The sequence below is a fragment of the Ambystoma mexicanum genome, chromosome 5q (assembly GCF_040938575.1).
Source record: "Ambystoma mexicanum isolate Mex_15411 chromosome 5q, UKY_AmexF1_1, whole genome shotgun sequence".
NCBI classification, from domain to species: Eukaryota; Metazoa; Chordata; class Amphibia; order Caudata; family Ambystomatidae; genus Ambystoma; species Ambystoma mexicanum.
Window position 1 is genome coordinate 596048704 of NC_090933.1, and position 26211 is coordinate 596074914.

The window sequence follows — 26211 nt, forward strand, 5'->3', positions numbered from 1 at the left end:
TATATCGGGACGCGGCACCCTTCAGAGTCTCTCAGTGCTTCAATGAGCGCCACGAGTTTCGCCGCCTGGGCAGAATAATACATGTGCAACCTTTTCATGACCACCGTCTTGTGCACCCTTTCCTCAAATCGTACCACAGCTGCCACGGTCTTTGCCCAGCCTCATGATCAATTGTGGAAGAACCGTCATCAAAAATTATCTCGCCCTTGGTCAATGCACAGTCCCTTGCTTTGGGCATGTAGCCCTCCTCCCCCTCGTATGTGGCACAGGCGTGCGCCGACAAGTCCTCTGTAGTAGGCATATCCATTAAAAAGGTTGCAGAGTTCACTTTTACAACTAACCATATGAATATGGGGTTTAGAAAGGACGATCTCATATGCCGAAGACGTTTGCGTAGTCAGGGTAGAATTTGACCCTTCTAGAATGGTAAACAAAGAATGTTCCAGATACATTGTGTCTGAACACCCCATTACGATTGTATAAATGTTCTCTATTGCAAAAGCAGCAGCTGCTATAGCTTGCTCACAGACAAACTGCCCTTGCATCACTGTATCCAAAGTACCACTACAGTAGGCCAATGGCTTATGGCCCAAATTGCTTTTCTGCATCAACACCGCTGTCATAAGCTGGCCATCAGAATGTGAAAACAAATAAAATTCCTGCGTGTAATCTGGGGTGGCCAGTACGGGTGCTGAACTCATGACTTCCGTTGTCAAACTGTTTAATAATTTCTGCTGTCCACTGTAACCTATGGTCCTTTGTCTTTTGTGCTTCCCTAAGAGCCCGTAGAAGTGGCCTTGTGTATGCTGCGTAATTTAGAATCTAGGCTCTACAGCAATTACACAGGTCCAAGAACTTCCGCCTCAGTTAAGGAAATGTAGCTCTGGGGGTTGCGCATACCGACTACCATGTTTGGTATTATTCTTTGACCAGTCACTGATTTGACTTGCCCCAAATAGAGCACTTCCTGTTGGTAATATTGCAATTTGGCCTGGTCAAACTTGCATCCCCTTACAGGCCAGCAACTGTAGGAGTGTAATGGACTCCCTTTGGCAGTGCTGTTCATGATCACTACACATTAGCAGATGGTCCACGTACTGGATAATCGTGCTAGGTACCTGAATATTCCCAAGGTCGGCATGCAGTACTCTGTTAAATATGCTCTGCCTCTTGGAATACCCCTGAGGTAACTTACTGTTTTGAAACCGCATTTGGCCCTGTGAAAATGCCATGAGGTGCCTCGACTCAGGACGGAGTGGAATCGAGAAGAATGCATTTAAGTTAACTACATAAAAATATGTGGCTGCTTTGGGGGCGATACATAAAATTGTCACAGGATTGGGAACAATTTTTAATTCTTTATGTACCACATCAATTAGGGGGCGCAAATCCTGAATCATTCTCCAATTGCCCCCTGTTTATTTATTTACATGGTATATTGCTGTATTACATGGGGACGTAGATGGCACGGTGATCTCCTACTGGACCTGTATTGTCTTTCTAATACCTTCCTTCACCTCCCTTGATAATGGATATGGCCTTACCCTGGGCAGCACTGCACCAGGCTTCAGTGTTATACGCACAGGGGTCACGTCTTTCAGTAACCCTACATCATATGGATTTGTAGTGCACAACAACAACGGCACATGTTGCAAGTCCTCATCAAAAAATAGATGTGGAGTTCATACTGCCATCAAGGGACACTACACTCTTCAGTACTGTATCATTATGTCACATGGGATACAGATCTCTAGGATTATTTCCCCCACTTTGACATTTATTTATTTGTATTTGGTTTAATGAAAATTCAAACCTTTACAAAAATAGTTTTTTTTCTTCCTCTTGGGTTCCTATAAAAGAAAACAATCATTCATTTCCGGAAAACAATTTAATATATATATATACATATATATATACATATGAAGCACAAAGGGCAAACTCAAACTACATATGCTCCAACATATTAGGGCGATAAAAATGCTGACCCTACCTATCCTACGGCACTACATTTTCAAATGGAGCATGGTGGCAAACTAGATGGTTTTTCTTTCTTTGCCATACAAACAGTTCCCAAATCTCCCAGAGGAGGCAACCGTGAGCTCCTATTAAGACAGTCAGAAACCAAGACTATCTTGAACTTCGAAACCAAAAAGCCACAGGGCCACAACCTCGATGAACTGTGTATGTATGTGTGTATGTATATATGTATATATGTATATATGTATATATGTATATATGTATATATGTATATATGTATATATATATATGTATATATGTATATATATATATATATATATATATATATATATATATATATATATATATATATATATATATATATATATATATATATATATATATATATATATATATATATATATATATATATATATATATATATATATATATATATATATATATATATATATATTTTTTTTTTTTTTTTCTTTTTTTTTAACTTGACAATATTGATGGCATCATTATGATACAATCTTGATATGCTTTGGTCATATCAATTTTGGAGTCTTCAATTATTGCGTATCATGTCTTCACAACTGCCTTGTCTTTTTAGAATGCAAATGCATTTGCTTTTCTAGATTATTTTGATGCACCAAGTGAATCCTTCACTTTTTAACATTTACACTCAATTATATTGTGAATTTTTAACAATATGGCTTTATAGCATTGGAACACTGGAATTGGTTTTATTGACACAGATTTTATGGACTTCTACAGCATATGGTCATTGAAAGATTGAATCAGGGTTTTTTGGATAGATATGTTGACTCATGTAATGACTTATGCTTTTTATCATTGTGATTTTATTTAAGTGACTATCATTAATTATTGTGGAATTAGAGGCAGGGCTGTGTGATATTAAGAATGTATTAGGCACTAGGCACCTTATTGGTAAAACCTTGAATGCACTATGCACTTTATCAGCATCATATTCTAGGCACTATGTTGTTTACATATTTGCCTATTTGCACATGCGTATTTGCACAGATATTATATGTCCTAGGTAATTGTAAGGACTCCTCTCTACTCCATCCCTCCTTCCCACAGGTTGAGTCAATTGAACACGTATCTATGGTATGGACAGCTTGTACAGGGACTTATGACAAGCTTTATTACTCAAGGGGTTGCATTATATAACCATATCTCCGTTGTATAAGCTGTATCTAAAGCTCGAGGAAGGACATGTAAGTTAAGTAAGCAATATATTGCATGACAAGTTCCCCAATATGGGTATAATGTCGATATGCATCGTCAGCAATTTCTTGCCTATGTGCATTTATGTATGCCTTTATGCGCATGGTACCCCACATATGTGTCCATGTTATATACTATGAGTTTTTTTTTTTCTTCATAGTATGTCTATGTCATTATATGGTATTTGTATTAATATCCAAATGTCTATATGTATAGCAATCTTGTCCAGACTTTTCAAAATGTCCGACCCAAAAACACAATAGGAATGTTTAACCTAAATGGTAGACACTCTGTACTTTTAGAACCACGTGATCAAGCAGTCAGCGAAACGCCTCTTCCTGTTCCATGGTTTTTTCCTTTCAGCATATTATTAATAAAATTTAAGTATTAGCTGGATTCTGCTGTGCTGCTTTCTTGGATTTGCTGAAGAACACTTCATTGTCTGGCTGCTCTGGGAGTGCACACGTCGTCTTTGTATATTCTTTTCACTTGTCTTATTCTCATCATATGTTCTGATTATTCAACCAACCCTATTCCCTGCCAGTGTCTAGTTTTCAGATTTACTAATTTAAATTATTGAGGGCCCTCAGTACATCCACCACTGCGGACGTAAGAAGGATTTCATGTCCTGATATTAGTCTATTCCACAGATGCTCTGAAGATATTCTTTCCACCTCCCTGAAAAATCTTCAAAAATTTTCTTGTCTCAGGGGACGAGTCCCTTCACATTCCATGAGGAGATGGAAGAGAGACTGTTGCAGCGGTATGGCACAGTTTTTACAAAACATGACCGCGTTCTCACTCCGATGTCGCGTTTCTAGAATTTAACCCATGCGCATTAGATTCAACCTGGTCCTTAAAAAGCCATTTCTCACCTTATGTTGAAGATATTTCACCAGGTATCCTGGGAGGGAGCCTAATTTATTGTCTGCTGCCAAAAAGGTGTTTTTTGGGGACCGAGTTCCCGACTTTTGATATTGTCTCGATCCAGTCTAGCAATTCCAGGTCTCTTCATCTTTAAAGTACTGGTGGCAAGAGTTTCTGGGTCCAATATCGTTCTGGCCAGAATGGTTTCCACTTTTCCTTTTAGTCTTTCCAGAACTTTCCATTTTGAGCTAACAGTCATTTTTTCGATGTCCTTGTATAAAGACTTTGGTCTGGGAATTTGGACCAATTTTGATATCGATAGATATGGTTTAGCCTCCAACCCATAAAGCAGGATGGGGACCACTTTCATTGTGTAATACTTGATCATGGGTAAGATGGAGAATTTACAATATTTGTTGTGAATTCTTTTCATATGTGGAACCAGTTTCTTCTTTCTTTAGAATGTCCAGTTCCATTTTAGATGCTGTAGGATTTGCAAAGATCTTATACCCCAAGTAGGTTACATCCTCCACCTGAGGAATACTCTGGCCATTCAATGCCCAGTTTTTAAATTTGATTTTCTTCAATGGGTGCTTGAAGACCAAAATCTTCAATTTTCCAGGGTTTATTACCAGCCCATTTAGGATGTCATACTCTCCTAGTTTTGTAAGGAGTCTTGTGTGAGGTAAAAAAATATATATTTATAGCCAAGCTATATTATTTTCAGCAAGAATTATAGTTCAGAGAAAAATCATTTACAAGGCATAGAAACAAAAGGGAATCAATAGGTGAAGCTCAAATTGAGGAAAAATGGAGTCCAAATTAAATAGCGACGTGTTTGAAGGAAGTTCTCCTCTTCTTCATAAGGCCAAACTTGGACTCAATGTAAAGGGAAAAACACAAATTCAGTAAAGAAAATATTGTAGGCACAATTCATCAAAAGGTACTACCTCCTACCACTGCTGCTCCCCCCAAAAAGGGAGCAGCAGTCCCACGTGGCACTCTGTTCACTGGGGCTGCACCTCCTTGCTGTTGCTGTGGCAGATGCTGCACTTGCATGTCTGATGGCTGAAGGTGATGATTATATGTTTGTGTGGCCCCTGGGGATACCCTTGGTTCTGATATCCTTCACCCTGTTGCGGATACCCTGGTCCTTGGGGCCCTAGACGCTGTTGCTGTGGCCCATAATTGTACCCCACTGCAGACCTACTCCTGCATTCCCTTGCGAAATGCCCCCACCTTCAATAATTCCAACATTGAGACTGTCTGAACCCACCCCCCAGGCCCAAACCCCCTCCTCTTGCTCCTCGAAATCCCCCCTTCCTCGCTGTGGCCCTCCTTGCTGCCACTGTGGGCCAGGATATTGTTGTCCCCCACCCCACTGTCGTTGTCCTCTTCAGCCCAGAGTGCTGCAATAGTAGCACTCACAATTTGTTGGGTACTCTGTTCCTTCCACCTGTACTGGCGTCGATACAGGCACCTGCACAGCAACCTTTGCTAATTTATTCTCCATCAATTTCACTTCTTCCAGACACCTTTAGAATGTCTCCCTCTCCTGCTCCTTAATCATTTTACAATTATTCACTATTATACTCTGTATTTCTGGCCACCCCTTTGCCTCAATACCCATGACCTTATCCAACACCTTCTGGACTTCCTTCGGCAAGCCCCTCTTTACACTAAAATAGAAAAATTGTATTTATTGATCCCACGACCCTTCCTTTTCAGCTCTCCACATCTCTTGCATTTTAATAATAAATCTAGCTGGGTCCTCATCATCACCCATATTATACTGCATCAATGACTGTAAATCATGGGCATCTGGGAAGGCCCTCTGTAGTGTGTCCCATGCCAGTGCTCCAACTCCATTAAATGGTGCTCCAGCATGTGCATCGTCCCCCAGGGTTACACCCCGGTATCCGCCGTAACCCACACGTCCCCAGCCTGGTCTCCAATTACAGCAACCAGCAAGCTCTTAAGATCTCCTATTGCCAGGGGAATCCCTACTGTTTGCTTTTCCAATTCGTATATCCACTTACTTGCCCCTGCTGTGGGAGTGCCTTAATTAAATTATTCTTATCCATTGAGGACAGAGCACATATTGTCCTCCCTGCCCCTTATGTATGACAGGCATCTGCATCTTCAACCTACTTCCCACACCCTTCTTCAGGACTCCTCTTCTATTTACCAATGCCATCCAGCAGGCCCTGTTCCTCAACCTGCCCCCAGAACTACTTGGAGAGTATTCTCAGCCGCCTCTTAACCCCTTCCTTCTCCTTCACTCTAACCCTCAACGTACGTATCATCGTCCCCTTCCTCCACATTCTCTCCCAACACCGTATTCTCCTCTCCCAAAATGATCCACCCACCTGGGATTCTTTCTCTCTCTCAACACCTACACGTTTTATTCCTCCAGTATCCATCCTAAGCAACACTTCCCTGATTTCCATCCTCTCGACCCTTCTCTTGATGTCCATATATCCTTTACTGGTTCTGGGGATGTCTGTATCCTACTTAGTTCTATTAGTAATCCGGTCAACCCATCCTCCAACTCCCTTGACCTGTAACCCGCCGATGTTGGTACTTCAGGCGGGTGAGTATACGGAGGAGGAGGAGCGGTAGCCTATGATGTTCCTGGTGCTGCAGTGGACCCCACCACAGCAGAAGGGGTCCCTATCACAAAAGTTATATGACCTGGACTGGTGTACCCTTCTGCGGGATATGTGGTCACTCACACTCCACTGACGCCCCACCCTCTCCTTTGTCGTTCTGCACTTCCCTTCTTTGCTCCTCTACTCAGTTCCCTTGATCTTCTGCATCTTCAAATATACCCCAAAGATCTAGAAATTCTTTTATCTTGAGTAGCCGCTTCCCCTTATATTGTGTACTAAGAATGTTGACATGTGTTACAAGATGTTCTTGTTGTGTGGTGAGCCCTGCCCTGGCCAGGGGCAGGGCATCCCCATCCTCCTGGCTCCGCAATCCACCGCTTGTGATATTTTTCCACCCCGTCACAATACAGTGGCAGGGCCTTATATGTTTGTTCGATTGATGTTTCGCCTTCCCCCCATGCTAGTGATATTCCTCTCGTACTAACCCCACAAAGTCCCTCTAACACGCTGTGCACGCTGCCACTTGTTAAGGACAACAAAAACAAAGAAAAATCAACCCTCACCTTTTCTATCCCCCTTCCTTGCACACATACACCACTCCACGAAACCATCCAATACCACACCACACTGCGATGCACACGCTTACCGCCCCTTCTAGGGTCTACTCTTTATTCAATAAAACACACAATGGAATAACAAGCTAACATAACAAACACTACTTATTCCAGGCCTATTAGGAGATCAATCATTTAATTTTTAAATTCCTCCTTCAAATTATATACCGTCTTGTGGTACCACCTTCCCTCCCCTTCCATGGCCGGGCTCCCTGCCTTACCAAAACACTTCATAATACACATTTTAACAACAAATAACAAAACCCACACCCACGTCACATGAATGACCTCACTCTCCACCTGCGCACACCTCTCACACTTCGACATGCATCTGTCCCCTACTTGTTATCGCTTACAAGAGTCTACTCGCATGTGCATGCTCACCCAATCGCCTCCGTCACAGGGTTCCAACTTTGGCGCGCACTCTCCTCGGAGCCACACCTCGCTTCAAAGAGCAGAGAGGACTTCCCTTAAAATGGCTCCTGCTAAATCATTCAAAACACATGTTTTTCGGGGCTGGTCGCTGTGGGTGGGCCGGCTCCTTCCGGAGAAGCGGCTGGGAAGCCTCTGCAGGTACTGGGATCACGTATGGGGTCACCAATTGAAGGCATGCCCCTAAACGCTAACACCAGAGAGAATAAAACCCACTAGGGAAGAAAGGCCCAAGTCGATCTTGTAAGGATAGGTTTTAATCTCACATGCAGATGAGAGCAGCAACAATGAACTCTGCTACTAAGAACGTTCTACCAAAGAGAGGTACAAGCAGAAACCTTTTCAAGTACAGAGCGTCATAATGACGCAACAACATACAGTAAAAACCTGCGTGGCCGATTGGATGGACCCTATACATGATCCACCTTCACCCCTAAGGGATGCCGGTCTATTGGTCCGAGCCCAGTCCGTCCAGTCTTCCATCCCATGGGTGCTGTGGGGCTCATCGTCTCACTTCAGAAAACAAACTAATTGTAGACCTACCATACAAATATTTTATCACTCATACTGTGCACTTGGCAGGTCTGAAGACAGACAGACACAAATGAGGTGTCTAACCTTGACACACACATTTCACTCACTCCCTTCCGTGCCAACCGGCTCCAAGGTCTCCACCCTCATTTTGAACTATAATGTATCCCCGCCAGCACATCGCAATACAAATCACACGACTGTCGCTTCAACGATGTACCCTGTCAGTCCTCTTTGAACATCTCAGGACTTGTTACTTTGGGGTTGGTGGTCAAATGTTTGATGCCATGGAAGTCCGAGGTCTTACGTTTTAGTCAGTTATATGGGCTATAACTCGTGGTCGTCTGGGGATGGGCCGGGTCATGCTTTGGCCAGTGTGAGAACATATGCATACCAGTCGCAGGTAGGGCACATTCCTCTCAAACATCTTTGCAACACTGTAAGAACAATGAATAGGTGTTTGTAGCGGTCTGGAGTGTGGGCTGTCCTCATGTGAGGTCAGGCATGGCTGGGGATTTCTCTTGTCTTGCACTTTTGGGCCTAGAGCATGCAATTCCACATTTAATGCGCAGGCCTTTCCTACTACCTATGGTTACTAATATCTACGCAAAATAGCAATGCTGCTCTATGCGTATAGACTATATTTGGTTATATCAAAGTGGGGTCCTGTTAAACTGGGAGTTGTCCCTTCGTCACCGTCCCATCACCCACCTGGCCCATCATAGTGCTTCGAATGTATCTCGCCTCACCTAAAGCGCCTGTCAGGTGGCAAGGGGGAGCTGCCCCTTCCCAACACCAGTGTACTGGCTTCCTGGAAAGAATTCAGAAGAAAAGAAATGGGATGGTTGAAGAAAGGAAGAAGCTGGGATTGTGGAGTGAATCCTGGAGGGGCCGAGGTCCCAAGTAGCCCCCGGGACATGTATGAATCTTAATGTCCTGGGCTGTGTATGCCTGGAAAAGCACCTCTGGAAAGAGCTGGCCTGCACCCCTTCGGTCACAAGGGCATCAGTGAGGGGTCTATGGCACCCACTGAGATATGTAGAGGCCCAGGCGAGTGCAGTAGGGTTCGAAATGGAAGGAATCTCAGAGCCATTTGACTCCCACTTGTAGCCTTGAAGAGCCTGGCTAGCTGGACACCAGCAGCAACCAGGTGCTACATGTGGCTCCCCGCGCCAAATTATGCAGACAAAACACCTATGTGGATTTGAACTCTGTGCACTTGAAACCAACATTAGGACACATTTGACACAAAGCGTCAATAAATGGAAAAATGTAGAAGGTAAAATCTTATGTAGAAGTTAGATTTCTGTAGTGCTATGTACTGGCTCCTTCCTCCACAGTGATAACTACTGGTCACTGGTTTATGCTGGATACCCACGAGCTGCTTTTTACGCGCCTTTTCCAACCCAAATTTCTATCCCGATGCATGAACAGCCGCGTGGCAGTCTTGAGAGGCAGATGCGCTCTGGGAATGAATGGGGCGAGCTTGGCCAAAAACTGGGCTGTTTAGTCATGAATTGCAAAAAACTGGGGTCAGACTCCTGAGGGTTGATCAACTACCATTGTTAAGAACTCATGGTACCAATAGTAAGAGTACAACACAAGGCTACAAGTTTTCAAAAACCTTTATTGTAACTTGATTGGCATTAGAAAAACTCCTATCTGGCCCTATAAATAAGATGGGAGTGATCTCGACCATCAAATAATAAAAATAAAAAAACATTCCTAGTCAGTCTTTGTCCAAAAGTAGAACAGTTAAGCTAATAAACCTTATGTCTGCCCTTACATGAATACAAAATGTGAAAGGAAAGGAGTATGCTTTCAGCAAAAACAGGATGTTTTATGAGTGGCAATGGTAACTCCCTTCCCCACGTTCAATATACACTGGGTTTTATGGAGCCCCTTGGCTTGTCGATGCTCTCTGGTCTGCTGATACTTTTCACAGTTCGACCTGGGTTTCAGGTATTCTTAGTTTTGGTCTCACAGTCAAGGATTTCTTGTTTTTCGTATAGTTCACTGTTCAACGTCCACTACAATCGGTTTCCCTCCGCTGGGATCAAACCAAGCTCTTCACTTTCATATGGTTCAATAATTCATGGCATTTCCAAAAACACACACAGTCTTTCATAAGCTTCACTGTAGTAGGTTTCCTTCGCCTATATCGGTCTACTCGACAAAGAGACTGATCAACAAAGAACCACTCCGCACGACAGGTTTAACCAGGGAAAACCCACCAGGAACGGAAACCCAACCAACATCACACCGGGAACAACAAAGAATACAAACAACCACCCGAAAGGAAAACCAAACAACTACACTGCAGCCTCCTCAACGTCAGATCCATGGTGAAACACTCAATCGAAATTCATGACCTCCTAAGCGAAGGAGGCACCGATGTGCCATTCCTCACTGAAATCTGGTAAACAAACAACTATGAAGCACTGCGAACAAAGCAATACCGGGTAACTATAAACTAATAGACACCAACAGAGAAAACCAAAGAGGAGTCGGAATAGTAATCACATACAAAGAAATCATCCAAGCGTCTCGAATCATCACAACCAATGTAGAAGACTATGAATCCCTCCTAAAGTCAGAACTCCACAACCAATCCAACATAGTATTCCTCCCGATCTACAGACCACCCTCTTACAACCCCAACTTTGCAACAAATCTAGCAGAGAAAGCGCCATGCTATCAACTCACCACAACAACCTAGTCATACTGTGAGATTTCAACATATGGTTCGAAAAGTAAAACGAGTCCACAGCAAATTCACTCTGCACACCACTGGAAACTCTGCATTTCAAGCAAATAGTAAATGGATTCACCCACGACGCCGGACACACCCTGGTTGCAATTTTCCACAGGGAAGGACTATGCGTGTCTGCACCATCTACACCAATGGTGTGGAGTGGCCACTACTATACCATTCTACATCACATCCCAAACCCGCCTACTGGCTGTGAAGAAGATACTCCATACCAGCAAGAAAAGGACCTGGACCTACTGGACCTAGAGGCCCTAACAAACCTTCTAGACTCAACCGTCCCAAACAAAAGGGAACCCACCGAAACAAACAGACACAGCAGAAGACAGTCAACAACTGGAACAGGGCCCTTGGCCAATTAATACCAGCTAAAACATTCAAAGCAACACCAAAATACTGGCAGCTAAATGGTTCACATAACGGAAAGAACTAAAAAACAAAAAAAAACAAATCGGAAATAAGATGGAGAGAATACACCCAACGAGACTAAATAAAATACCAAAGACAACAAAACCATACAAATCAACAGACCTCAAAGCAAAAAAGTTCCACTACACCACAAGAATAGAATCGGCAAACAATCATCAAAATCATCAAAGAGATTAAAAATAACTTCTTCCTGCAAACACTCCATCACCCCGACACAAACACTCTGTGACAACATCACCTACCACTTGAGAGCAAAAATAGACAATCCAGGAGACCATCAACCAAGTCTGGGCAAATACGACCGCCGGACCAGAGACATCAGGCGAAACACAGATTACAGCGAAACTCACCTGCCTAGAACCAATCAGAGAAGAAACCTTTGCCACGCTGATAAGAGACACCAAACTCGCAGGATGCCCAACGGACCCCTGCCCCCAGGACATCTTCAAAGAAATCCTCAACCACAGAACCCCGGCAACACACTTCTGGAACCTAATGAACCTATCACTCAAAACAGGAATAGTACCATCCTCATTCAAATTAGCATAAATTAAAGCACTGATAAAAAAGGAATCAAAGTGCAGAAGACCCAAGCAACTACAGACCGATTTCCAACCTGCCATACCCAGCAAAGATCTTAGAGAACCAGGTCTACAAAATCCTCCTTAAACACGTCAAAACAAACTTAATACTCGACCGATCACAAATTGGCTTCGGACCAATCAGAGGAACAGAATCAGCACTCCTATCGATATGGGACAACCTGAAAATAAACGCAGACAATGATACCCAATCGGCCCTCATACTATTGGAAATATCAGCAGCTTTTGACACAATCAGCCACACAACACTAATAAAAAGATTGATGGAATGTGGCATACAGGGAACCACACTAAAGTGGCTTTCCTCATTCCTGACAAACCGAACCGAAAGAACCTACCTACCCACCTCCTTTCACCTCAAACACTAAAAATATTTCCTGCAGAGTCCCACAGCCTCTCCCCTCCATTTTTCAACAACTACATGTGCCCATGGATGAAAATTGTACGAAGCCACGGATTTACCACCTACAACTACGCAGACAATACACAACTGATTGTGAACACAAACAGAACATAGGAACAAAATAACAACCTCAACAACTGCCTCACAGACATCTACAACTGGATGACAACGAACAACCTCAAACTGAACCTGGCAAAAACAGAAATGATGCTTTCACCTGCATGATTGATTCAACTGAGGGAACCCACAACTGGAGTGGCCGATCGGCATTGGAACGCAACCAGAGACTACCGATGTAGTAAATAACCTAGAAATACTCATGGACAAGACTACTGGAACCGCAAGTCAACGAAATCGCCAAAATATGCTAGAAGGGACACCGGCAACAACACCACCACAGACAAAAAACGAGAGAAGACGAGATGAGCCAAAAGACCCACAAACAAGAACCTGTCTAGATAATATCAAGCAGCATCCAAAGGGCCGCGCCAGAGCCCCCAACAAAACAACAGACCTTACTAACCCGTCCCCTTCCTGCTCCTTCTACATAACTGACACCACTACACCAGATCCAGGAATAGACACACCCCACATAAACAAACATTTACTAGGTCCACCTAGAGTGAACCACCCACATAGTCCAGAAACCACCAACATTGCAACTACACACCAAGATGCCGTACTATCTTGCAGCTACGACAACCAGTGACTGTCGATCTCAAATGGACACTAACCATTGCATACGACACACCAACACAAAACACCACCACGCAACCAAGGAAAATAAGCTTTGTCATACAGATGCAACACATGAGACCTCGCACAAACTATCACATGCAAAACAACATTCACGTATGCCAGTTCCTCCTGGTTCTGAATCTATCCCCTCACTCTTCTCCCCACTATTCTCCCCCACCACCGTTGTTGCATAGCCATGCGAGCGCCTGGAGACTACCCCTGAGTGGTAGCAGTGCACAGTACAAATCAACATAACTTAAATCTTTGGACTATGATACGTTGCTAGGCTTCACTATCTGCCTAACTTTCTCAACGTCCATTTAATTTTAGCTATTCAATAACAACGTTTCACCAAGGTGTTTCACTAAGCCGGGATCAAACTATATTCACAGCAGGGTTTCCCTTCCCCTTACTTTCACGACACCCATCAGTCGAGCTCAGGGCTCTCTTTTCTGCTCCTCAAAGACTTTCAAATGTGCAGGGTTTTTATCCTCGCCCCGCATGACCACTTCGACCTTCCTTGAAATTAACACTGTTCATCAAGTGCCTCAGTTTCATGCACCATTTTCTTTGGCTTTACTCCAAAAACAAAGGTTTCCTTGGAAAAAATACAAATCACCTTGTTTTACTTGCAACACTGTTCACAAAGACTTTTGATTGGGTATTCGCTCATGCCAGACCACTCTGCTACCAAGTATTCTTCCCTTTGTGGTTGCAGCAATGTCTTTCTTTACTTGCGGTTTACTGGCACACACGTATCTTTCATTCAAGGATTCGGTTTCATCCAAAGCTTACAAAACCGTGCCTTCACTTCATTTAGCACTCACCGGTTGTGGGGGATATTTTCTTATTCTCCCTGGCTTTGTTACTGGAGTTGAGGCTGGTACCACAGCCGGGTTTTGTTTTTTCCCTCCGTCAGTCCCCCGAAAGGATGGCTGGACACCCTTCAGCACTTAACAGAAACTTGCTTTGCCTTCCTTTAGCATCCCTGGTCATGGGCTCTCTGCATCCAGGGTTATCCCAGCCATTGAAACACTTGTGTATAGGCGCGTTAGATGCCTTATCATATCCCATCATATAAAATTGGCAAACTGCTTCTGTCCTTGTGCCGCCTTGCTGCCCGAGTGCTTGGGTTTTAGGAAAGGATCCTCTGCTGGACTCAGCCTTGCAGCCTCCCTCCTCTGTTCCGAAGAGCAACTGTCCTCCCTTCTCATGCAGGCCCCTTTTAAGCACCTGTGGGCAGGGCTTTAAGTGGGGTAAGAAATCGAGAGGGGGGCCCTCATTTGGGGCGTGGCTTCTGGGAGGGGCATGGCCTAAAAAGCACACAAATCGTAAGGTCTGCACACAAATATATATACATGTTATATATCTGTGTGCGTACCTTACTATGGTTTGTGTACTTTGCAGGCCATCTTTTCTAAACATAGAAATATGTTACGTATGTTACATATTTCTATGTTTAGAAAAGATGGCCTGCAAAGTACACAAACCATAGTAAGATACGCACACAGATATATAACATGTATATATATATTTGTGTGCAGACCTTACGGTTTGCCTAGTTTTCAGGCTATGTTTTCGGGTTTATAAAAGATGGCTTTGAAAGTACACAATTCAAGCCATCTTTTATAAAGCTTTGACTACAGACTAAATTGTCCGTCGGCAAAGCTTTATAAAAGATGCCTTGAATTGTGTACTTTTCAAGCCATCTTTTATAAACCTCGAGGAATCCCCAGGTTCGCCGAGGGTTAAAGACGCCTCGGCGACCTGGGGAAACAAAAGGAACAGTAACTGCCTCTGATGACCCCTCGAACGAGGGGTCACCAGAGGCAGTTACTATGACTGACAGAAGTGGCAGCCAGGCACAGCATCGCTGTGGTTGGCTGCCACTTCTGTCAGCTAGCCTGACTTCATGGCAGGCGCATCTCCCGTCGCGGCTGCGGCCGCGACAGGATAATGCATCCCACCAATGTTGCGTGCGGTGGGACTGGGGGCCCCGGCTCAGCCCCACTTTTTGGAGAATGCCGGGGCCCGGCCCCGGCAGGCCCCGGCCCACTTAAAGCACTGCCTGTGGGATGTTAATATGGCGTAGGTGTGTGGTTAGGGTTGGGCCTGCCTGACTCTGCCGGTCCTCATTAACAGGACAGCCTGCTGTTAGAAGGGGAGAGTCTGTCTTGTGTGCCTTAGTGTGTATGTTTGCATTCTTCATCCCTCTCGGTTGCCTCTTCTTCTTGGTATTGTTAGAAAAAGGGGGTGGGGTGGTGACATGGAATGGCACTATACATAGTTCCCAAGAATGCAGTGGGCATGTTGGTGAATGGGAACCTGACCCGGTCTAGTCTTCTCAATGGGATAGGACCATTGCATATCAGAGAGCCTCCTCCCCTTTTTGGGCTTTAGTTCTGCATGATGGATGTAGGGATTGTGGGAGTTGTAGTTCTTGTCAGGATGAAGAGGGTACAGTTACTGTTGCGGGGGAATGTGTTTTGAGTGATCATAACTGATAACGACTGAAGGGATGTTGGGTAGGGATGTACTGGAACAGGGGAAATATTGTGTCTCACCCACGGGTGTTCCTCCCAGGGTCCCCTTTCCAGTTGATCCTCCCTTGCGTGTCCACCCCCAGTGTTGGGACCTAAGAGCAATGGCCCTCCCCTGGCCACCAAAGTCAGGGATCCCTGGGAATAGCATGGGAGAAACGCCTCAGGTTTCTCAAACCATGCACCACAATGGAGGAAAGTTAACTATAGAAAACAAATAAACCAAAAAAGCACTACCATGGAGGAAACCAAATAAAGGACTGCAGCAGCTCATTGAGAGCCATACACTAGAGGGGCATGAGGCATCCATGCGTGACAGAGCTGGTTTGGAGAACTGGGACAATGGCAGACATTGCCCAATACATCAAGGATCAGCATTACCTACTGGAATCCATTATGTAAATCTAGAATTCCTATGTACAGTCCTTCATGCACATTGTACTTTCGGTTTTCCATTTAAATTATGTTGTGCCGGGTTCTGAGTTAATTGGTAGAGCTTATTGAAGTAAATAAATACACTCTACGAAGTTTGTGTGTAGAATGGTGAAAATGAGGTTAGGAAAGTGGCTTGTTATAAGCCAGACTTGAGCGGCGGGGTCCCTACAAACTTCCTCCTAGCTCACAGTAGCAAACCACTAAGAGGGTTGTGGGGAAAGAAAGGGGTATTGCGCTGGCTGCTCACCTCAGCCCTCCTAGGACTCCCAGGAGGGAAGGACTGGGCAGGCAGTGAAGGTCCTCAAACTGAAGAGGTGAATGGGAACAAGGGTGCAATTAAGATGCAGACACAGGTCTGGTTATTCATTTCAAATAGTTTCCTCCATTGGGGCAAGATCCTAATTGGCCATTGTGTGTTTGCTGTGGATACCACAAGTAACAACTTAGGACATATTACATCTCCTGTTCTAGTGTTTTGCGGTCATGTTCAGAAACGCTGATGCAGGTTGCCCAACATGCTGCTCCACTTGTGACAGGACTGTGGGAGGGAGAAGTTTTACGTACCAATCCCACCATGGTCTGGCGACGATGGCCAAGACAGCTTGCTAGTGCCCAGAAGCACCAGGGCTACCTACAGAAACACCAATGAATACATACGAAATACAAATATCCAAGAGTGCTACATATAGACTAGGGATGTAACAGTAGAACGGTTAAAGATACCGTGAACAACTTAATTGAATAATAAAGCCGTCATGTTGTTTATACCAGTATACCGTTAAGTGTGCTTTCCAATCTGATTTGGAAAGGCTGCAATAAGCAAGTGCTGCGCAGTCCTGGTCTTGCACTGTTGGATGTGCCGTCTGCCAAGGGGGCCTTGTTTCGCAGACAAGAGCATAGGGAAAGTGAGGCCACATTAGTAAATGCAGCTTTGCTGCTATGACCGCTCTTTCTCTGTGATCAGTAGAGTTGGGTCAAAGATCAGCTGACATCGCACAAATTGTGTTGAAAGCTCAGTGCCTGAACCTTTGTGATCCCCATGCAAAGCTGGTAACAATGAGCTGGCTGACTGGCTCTATAGGCATACTGGAGACGCCAGTTCATAGACTCCGCCAGACCTGGATTTCATGGGCAAACTAGAACAAAGTTATTTTGTTTCAGGCATTATTTATTTGAAAGGCAGCATAAAGATTTGAAACGTTTTCACACAGTCATGCTGCTCCGCGCTACAGGTCAGATCTTCTATGGCGATTGTCCCGATTTTCAATTTGCAATTAGCAAGACCACAGGGACATCACAAGGGTGAGCCGAGGATCTGAACTAAAAGTGAGCATTCGATTTTTCCTTTTTGTTCGTATGTAAACAAATGTAATAAAACGTTGGTGACTTGCAAAACAGTAGAGCCAGGAGTACTTTGATTAGCAACCACTCAGCCAGCAGGAGCAGTAAGTTAAGGTTGTGCTGCACTGAGCAAACGCACATTGGAACAGCTCGTGCTTTGGCTTTGCAAATTGTAAAAAAAAAAAAAATGGACGGCCAGTGAAGTCATGCATATCGAATTACTCTCCCCAAGGTTAAGATTCAAGGAACTTAAGTTTCTCATGGTCATGGATCGAATAGCCATCCAGTTCTGTTTTAAGCTTAGAATTGTGGGATTTGTAGTTTTCCCACCAATTTGAAAGATGAGGAACTACACATCCCAGAAGTCAAAGGGGGGAATGAACTGGATGCCCTTCTGATGCATGTCCACAAACAGCTTTAGCTCTGTAGACCAGGCATAGACTGGCCTTTAGGGCAATAGACCCATAGCCGAACCAAAAACGCAAAATGCTTTTGTGGGCCCATTTTTTTTGGTCAAAGTGGGGCACTTTTTTGGCCAAAGTGGGCCAGTTTGAGGAGTGACTTCACTATGCAGCTAATCATTTTGACCACTGTTGCTGAATAAATATTCTTTTAAATAATTTGCATCACATTTTATCAAAAATCTCCCCCTTGGGTACTATTCAAACAATGTTCCAAAAGGAATGAATTCCCATTTACAACTGTGGGCCACTTTCATGTTGGTGCTGAGACAATTTTATGCCCCAGTCCACCCCTGCTGTAGACCATGTGAACACTGGGCCCATCAGTGCTTTCTGCTAGTAAATAAACTGCACCCCCACTGTCCTCTGTGTAGATTTGCACATTGGCACTAGAGTTGTCGCTCCGCTTGATCCTTCACCTACCTGCCTGTCTGTCTTCTGCATATGGCACTGGACTCAAGCAGGCAGGCCAGATTCTACATTCAATTTAAAGTATCCAGAGCAATGGGGGCGAAATATTTCTTGGGTCTATTCTCAATTTGCGACACCACCCATGAAAGCATTCCTCCCACTGAACTCGCATCACAAGGGTCCTAATGCACTCAGACCTGGGGAAAACAGTAATGATGGGGCTGTGGTGAGGTGGTGGTCTAGGCCATATTTGTGCCAATATGTATTTTAACTGTCATTTTCAAAGTTAACATTTTTTTTGGCCACTATCATTAAGAAGGTAAATGAACATGTATTGCAAGAATCAAGAATGAAATCAACAGCGCCCACTGAACGCTGTCCCTTTAGGATTACATGGTCAGCGGTGACTCCGACATCAGACCTTCATAATACACTAGGCAGATGGTAAACAAGCTACAGTGATTAGATCACTATGCAACCTTTCGTTGTGTCTGTGTTGGTTATGACATTTTGACAAACTAAACACAATGACATGGGCTTCAGACTGCACAAGTGACTTTTCTCCCTTTAATGGGATAAAGAGTTGTCAAAACAAACTTTTTGTCGGAGCTAGGGGTCATGATGCGCATGCCATGTGGTTCCAAAAAAATGCAAGTCGAGGTCAATTTTCAAAGCGATGACCTGTGACGGAGCAGCAAGCTCATTGCTCAAAATGTGCATTATAACACTTCCACTAGTCACTCTTTCATTCAAGGCGATCAATGAGTGAGCGCCATGAAAGACCAATTCTGCAGCCGCCTTAGATTCCTAGAGGATCAGCTAAATATGTGCACAGACAAGTTTCAAGATGCTACATCGCTACAGCTGGAAAATCCTGCTTACGTATATGTAAATTAACTAAAAAGCAGTGACTTAATCATAAGTTAAAGAGCTTCAAATGCAAAAAAGAAATGTAAAAATAAAAAAACATTTTTTTTGTACAAGCAGTTTCAGTTCGAGCAGTTTTTAAAGCCATTCTGTAAACCACACATGCCAGACACAAAATCAATATCTTAGCAATAGGAAGAATAAATACAGTGCCAAGAAGGAAAAGGATTTACTTTGGGTAGGCGGCTTTGGGGTTTATATATTTATAATGGACAATGTTTTCTAAACATGTGACAATGGGGGATTTCGCTGGTTTGATCATATAATAAGTCACACCGTGAAATTCACTAATCTCTGCGGGTATTCCCTGCTCCCACACCAACGGATAACGTCTGTGATTACTGAACACCTTTTGGCTTGCAAGTAAACTAAAGGCTGTAACATAAAGAGAATGTGTGTGTATGTATGCGCACAAGCGCATACTACCATCAGCCTCCATTGATCTGTGGCATGCAGATTATCAAGATGGCAACATGTCATCTTCACCAGTGCCAGTGGGGGAGCTAAAAGCCTAAACGACCACTTAAGAAAAGCCATTAAGTTTGCTTTGCCAGTCGCAGCAGTGCTCCCCACACCGCCCGCCTCTTCTCCACACATGTGTTTGTGTTTTGGTGGAGCAAGGGGTGGCATTTCAGTGGCAAGTATATTGAAAAGCCCAATTCTGGCCCCGGGTGCCTAGTTTTGTTTGCAATGATAAATCTGACAATCTATGACCTTAAGAAAATATGTGTTAAGATTAATTAACTCTAACTGCTATACCGCGATAACCATCATATACTGTCATTTGGCAAGAAGCTTATCGCACCGCCATAAAACTAATACCGTGACAACCCTAATATAGACATAAAAAGTCAAAAAGCTATGGTATATCTGGAGCATTAGTTTGAGAAGATATTATAAAATGAAAATAATCATAGAATACAAGGTCAAAAAGTGAGTGACACAATCAGGAACAAAAGGAAGCACAGCTGTTAAGATAGCCCAGAGGATTCAGAACTTGCTGCTGAGATCGGTTGGAATCCCAGCAAAGCCAACTCAACACCCTTGCAAAGGTGGTTAGAGTACCACCAATTGCATATAGAAATATTCTATGTACAGCAGTTGGCAAAAGCACTATAATTAGCACATTCTATTACTAACTAAACAAGAAAAAATGTCAAAATGTGAAGTGCTCACAAATGCCTAGGTTACTTTTCGGTAATCTTCAGTACTTTAACTACGCTTTCTCGACTAGGTCCTTCACACATGAAGTGAACCCACCACTCGGATGGGTCCAACAAAACCAAAGATCATAGCTGTACAGATTAATCCTCACCCAGCAGAAATACTCCTCCCCTCCCACCTGAGCGTATACATAGAGCCCCTTCAGGAGTGGAGGGTGGGTTTGAAGTAGGACGAGGAAGAGTAGGATTCAGGTTAATAAAAATAACTGGTAAGTAACCTGTGCATTACCCCATCATTCCTCTTCCTCATCCCAGTCCTTCATACAAGACATATCGAGCTGGCCTGGTCACCCGCACAGAAAAGAAACTGGGATACTGCACAACAGTGACCTTTTTACTACGGAGAATAGCATGGTTGTAGATAATGGTGTATATGCAGTACAACTGTGCCAAATGGTGTGGCCACTCCACACAGACAAACGGTAGTGTTTTACAAAAGGTGGAGGGTGAAGCTCATGTGGCTGCCCTTCAAAATGACAGAAATATGAATGCCCTGGAAGGAAGCCCACAAATCAGCAACACACATGGTTGATCTGCCTTGAACCGGTCCAGGAGGAGACAACTAAGCCAGTTCGTATATCATAACAATAGTCCACTTGATTCAAAGATGTATGGTAGCTACAGATGGATTCTTGACTGCCAGACTAGCCCCAAAAGTAACCAGAAGAGAGTCACAAGTTCGAAAGGGTTGGGCTCTGTACAAGAAGACTCGATTATTCTGCCCATGTCCAGGGGGCTAAGGAGGAACCCTGATCCCAATACAACCTTCCACGTGAAATGGTAGAACCAAATCTTCATTGATGGACAAGGGGGTCTAAAAAGAAGCTGTAGCCTGCAAATGTTCTTAAGTAGCCCAGATGCAAAGACTACTGCCTCCCCAATACCAGCCCAGGGATCCTGAAACACCCCGACGGCTGCTAACTGGGCCTTCTAGGAGGAAACGGCCAACCCCATATTGAAACCCACCCTCAGGAACTCCAATATTATGAAGGGTGGGTAGTAGAGAGTTAAAAGGTTCCAGGACAAATAAGGCTGAAAAGAATGGCCAGTATCACTTGTAGAATCAGGGTGGAAGTTTACAACAACTCTGATGCGACATACACTTTCTTGTGAGCCCGTCTAGTTCCTCCTCCTCCTCCTCCTCCTCCTCCTCCTCCTCCATTACAGCATGCCCAGGTACAACCCAGTGAAACAGTCTGATAGGTCAAGATAACCTGTGAAGGTCAGAACACACCAGGAAAAGCCTTATTTAGACATTTATTTTCTAGAAATCGCTTTGTCTTTGCAAGAACAAAATTAAGCAATGAAAAGAGTTCTTACATCATATGTCCTGTATAAATAGTAAAACACATTGCTCAAAGGTTAAGAAATTGCCCTTCATTGAGGGATTGACAAAAGTACTGAAGACAAACCCTCCGATACCATCAACATTTGGAATACTGAGGAGTTTGATAACAGTCTATGAAAAGTATAAAACTAGTCAATGAACAAAGCCCACAAACAATTTTAAAAAAAATGTAGCAACAGCAACTTTTCAGAGGATATCCAAGATCAACTAAGTTTGGGGACAATGCGTCTGAATAAAACCATCAAGCTTCCAAAATGTTACAGGTTTAGGAATGGAAGGCAATCTAGTTTCAAGATAATTCTATGGGTCTTTTAAGAGTATATGCTGCCTTAATTTATGCACTAGTGGAAATCATCACATAAGAGGCGCAGCTGAGGTAATAAGGTGGCTACTTCCCTGTATGGTTACCCCCCAGCCATGGGGAACCTCTGCTCTCAGCAATTAAACTCTTCTGGCTCCCAGTGGTCCCTGCACCTTCATCCGTCTTTGCCCACTATACTTCTTACAACTGAAAGCTGAAGGCTGTGCTTGGATTAACCCACTACCATTGGTATGGCATACTTTGGCAGAGGAGAATTTGCAGTGACCAACAGGACTGCTCACCTGTCAGTGAGGTAACAAAGCCCATTGGCAACCCCTTGCCTTAAAGGCCATGGCTCTGACAGATAGGACCTGGAGTGGACACAAGAAGGACCAGCTTTCTTTGCAGTTTGTCCCAACCATGGAGGCATGAATGCTCCCTGCTCTAGGAGTACTGAAGAATTACAACCTGCAAAGACCCATAATCATACAACCCCCACAGTGCCTAAAATGAGGATAAACTGTGCTGTGTATATTGTGTTCACATTTTTTTATATGATCCCAATTTAAATAGAGCAATACATATATTTTTGTATGTACCCATCACACCATTTATTTTAAAGATCCAACTCCAATCAGACTAGCACAATTCTCCTGCATTTAATGAAACCATTGAAGCTGGAAATATGTGAACAAAATAAATCATAATTCCCAGGTAAGGAACCAGCCCAAATTCCCTACACCCTACATGTTTCAACTCCCAAACCTCTCCACCCCCACCCTCCTACTATGTATACATGATCTTAAAATCAGCCTTGTGCAAGTTTCCCAGCTGGGTTTTTGCCATGTCAACACATTTTGATGATCAGGGGTGAATGTCACCCAATAGCCAGGGGGGCAGTCTTTCTTGTGGGCCACTTTCAGATGTCACTGCATTGCCTGGCATCTAAAGTCTCTGGAATATAAAGAGAGTATGCAATCTCCTTAAGGATATCTCTGAAGATGGGCCCCACCTGTTGCAAGTGCAACTGGGAGTAGTGGAACGGAATGATAAAGTGCTTACTTGGAAAGTGTGTGGATTAATACACTACTGGGAACCAGCTCACAGACCAAATTTCTAACATAAATCTCATCCTAGGCAACTAAAGCAAGGGGCAGGTAATACACACATGTCTGATATTTTGTGCTAAGAGTTCAGACTTCAAGTACTAGAAGGGATAATTGAGACAAGCAGCCGCATAGAAATTTAAATGTGTCATGGTCTTAAATAAAAAGAAAATAGATGCTATCATTGGTAATGAGAGCAGTACTGGTGAAAGTAGACGGACGTTTCTTGGGAAATCCAAGAAACTTTAAAAGTCTTACCTTAGTGAATGTGAATTTGTGCACAGACTGGCCAATCCCTTTTTCACTGTTTTTCATTGCATTGGATTCCTTTGGTGCTTGCAGAGCAACCAAAATTGAATTTTCTATATTAATACAGTCCTAAAAAGAAATGTTCAGAAAGTTTAAGTAATTCGCCATACATATGTATTAATAAAAAAAAAAAACTCCTAGGTCACACCAAAATTATTTCAAGGCAATACTGAAGGAAAGTATGCATTAAGCGTCACATCTTCCACATTTCAACCAGCAACTTCACACGTGTTTTTGCCTTGTCTGGTATCGGATCTGCAATCAACCCAGTTGGTGTGGGCTTTTTCAGACCTTAATGTCTCAACTGGTAAATGAGCCTACCCATACCGATAGCAATACTTTGGATCTCATATTTGACACCTCCTGCCCTGCTTACCCTTTTCCAGTTCTCAACAGTGATTTGGTCCGATCATGTGGTTATTCTGTTTATGTTTAACATGCATCCGTTGTCCACAGTTCCGGTCCTGCCCATCCCTGCATCTCGCTGTTAGTTAACGATCTCATGGGAGGACATTAATGGCCTCTTGCAGTACACCTGACCTTGCTGTTTTTTCCACCCCCCTAACCTCCAAGGCGGATCTTTTGGCTCCACTTAAACCCGTAAAGCCTTGCAGCCGATACTCTCAGCCCCTGTTTCTACCAGAGCTTGCGGTACTTCGGCTCATTCTGAGGCAGGCAGAATGCAAGTGGCGTTTTCTTATCATCCTCTTGCATTCCTGGCACACTCTAAGCCTCAGTTGCTTTGAAAGAGCCATTATTGACACCAAATGTGCCTATTAATTGACAGTGAATGCGCCTCGCAAACTGTTAAATTGGTTTAGTTGCATTCGTCCGCACATTTCTCAAATCTGGTTTTGCCGTTCCAGCAACTCTTGCCATCCCTTTTTCCACTATAAGATCGTGGCTATTGAAGGCACACCTGTGTAGGCTCATGCCAGAAGGAATACAACTTGCTAGGGAAATAAGGGCAAGAGATTGCTTGCAAGGATGTTTTAATCGTACAAAAGGACTCTGCTGCTAGAGAACGTTCTGACAGAGTCTTCATGAACAATACATTACAAGGGGGCACAGCGTCAGTGACATTACATACAGTCGAAACTCGCACGACTGGGTGGTGAGGCCCTATGTATAATCCTGCTCTATGGGAGATGCGTCTGCCTCTTCTCATGTGGGGTCAGCTGGGCTCGCCTCTCCAGGGACTGAAGGTCAGGCTTTTCACATGTTGCTGTTTCAGGGTTACTATTGTACAATACTACTACATCATTACAGCATGCACCTGGGAAACTTGGGACTGGCACAGGGGGAGGAACAGTCATGCTGACCCACACATTCTCTGCTCGGTTCATAGCGCACTCTACGCACCCAAGGCACCCTCGTTTTGACCCATCATTTATTCCTCCCTGTACCTCATACTACAAAAGGTGTATTTATGGGATAAGGTGAAATTGTCGTGTTCGTTTAGATCTTTTATGGCCATTGGTTTTATTGCTGTGGTCGCAGGTCGCCCACTATCATGGAATGCAGGGGTTCTTGGACTGGGTCAGTGGCGTGTGTCATAATTCCTGGTGGGCTGGGTGGGGGTTGGAGGTCTGCCGTTTGCTTGCTTGTAAAGAATTCGCGGCCTGAGGGTCCTGGTGCTGTCTCATGGCCTTGCAGGGTGCATTCCTTTCTGGGATAATATTTAATCGCAACAGTTAAGGAACAAAGGGAGGTTTCTATGAGAATTAGCAGTGCAGGCTCATCTGCCCTCAGTGTTTGGGCCTGTTCAGGTTTCTCCACCGGCCTACATTTACTGCGCAGCCATGTTGGACTGAATGAGTCTTTCATAACTGTAAAATGCTGTCTCTTTATATGCGCGCACTAAGACTATGCATCTATAATTCCTGCGATATTGTATTTGTGCCGGGTTTCTTAGCACAGCCCTTTCTTCCCTGGCACATCACATGTCTATCTATGGGCCTCGCCGAACACTAAAGTGCCCAGGGGGGTGGGAAAGGCTCATTTCATTCCCAGCATTCCCCCCTTTCGTTACTTCTACAGTAACGATTTCCTGCGCATATTTGCAGTCGTGTTCCCTTCTCACCGCAACTTCATATGGGGGTGTTCCCTTTATCAGCATCCATGTCCTACATACATTTTTCTCCCGCTTGCGCATACTCTTCAGGAGTGAATGTCATATAGATGAAGTCCCCGTCCCCTGCTAAATCCATCCATACTTCCTTATAGTTTGGGGTCTGGGAGAGGGACAATGATCATGTGGTATAGCCGGTCTACTTCATCTGCATAGGGGATGGGGATCATGCAGGGGATGGGGTGGTCAGTTTGTACTTCTATCTTCTTTGTGCTATCAGGTACTTTTGAAACGCCAATTGAAACCATCATCATTGTGCTATTGGGTGCTGCTTTGGCACAACATCAGAGTCCCAATTGGCACGTGCAAAAAAGAGCCAGGATAAACACGATAGGCACCAGCATCTTCTCAAGTGCTCCCAGCAAGGATGGAGCCCAGCTGAAAGCCATTGTGGCCCCTAGGTTGTGCACTGCAGCAATGACATGTGACAGGGTCCCATTTTCTGCATCCTCAGAAGGCACAAATGT

At 44.0% G+C, this 26211-nt stretch overlaps 1 protein-coding gene across 1 annotated transcript in view; it reads right to left on the minus strand.

The window, feature by feature from the left end:
* The window catches only part of LOC138497532 (kinesin-like protein KIF20A), a 1316984-nt gene that overhangs the window by 1131462 nt on the left and 159311 nt on the right, over positions 1-26211 (minus strand). The window contains exon 3 of the mRNA XM_069621067.1: positions 23563-23682. Within this exon, the coding sequence (XP_069477168.1) occupies positions 23563-23682 (120 nt within the window). The remainder of the gene's footprint in view (positions 1-23562; positions 23683-26211) is intronic.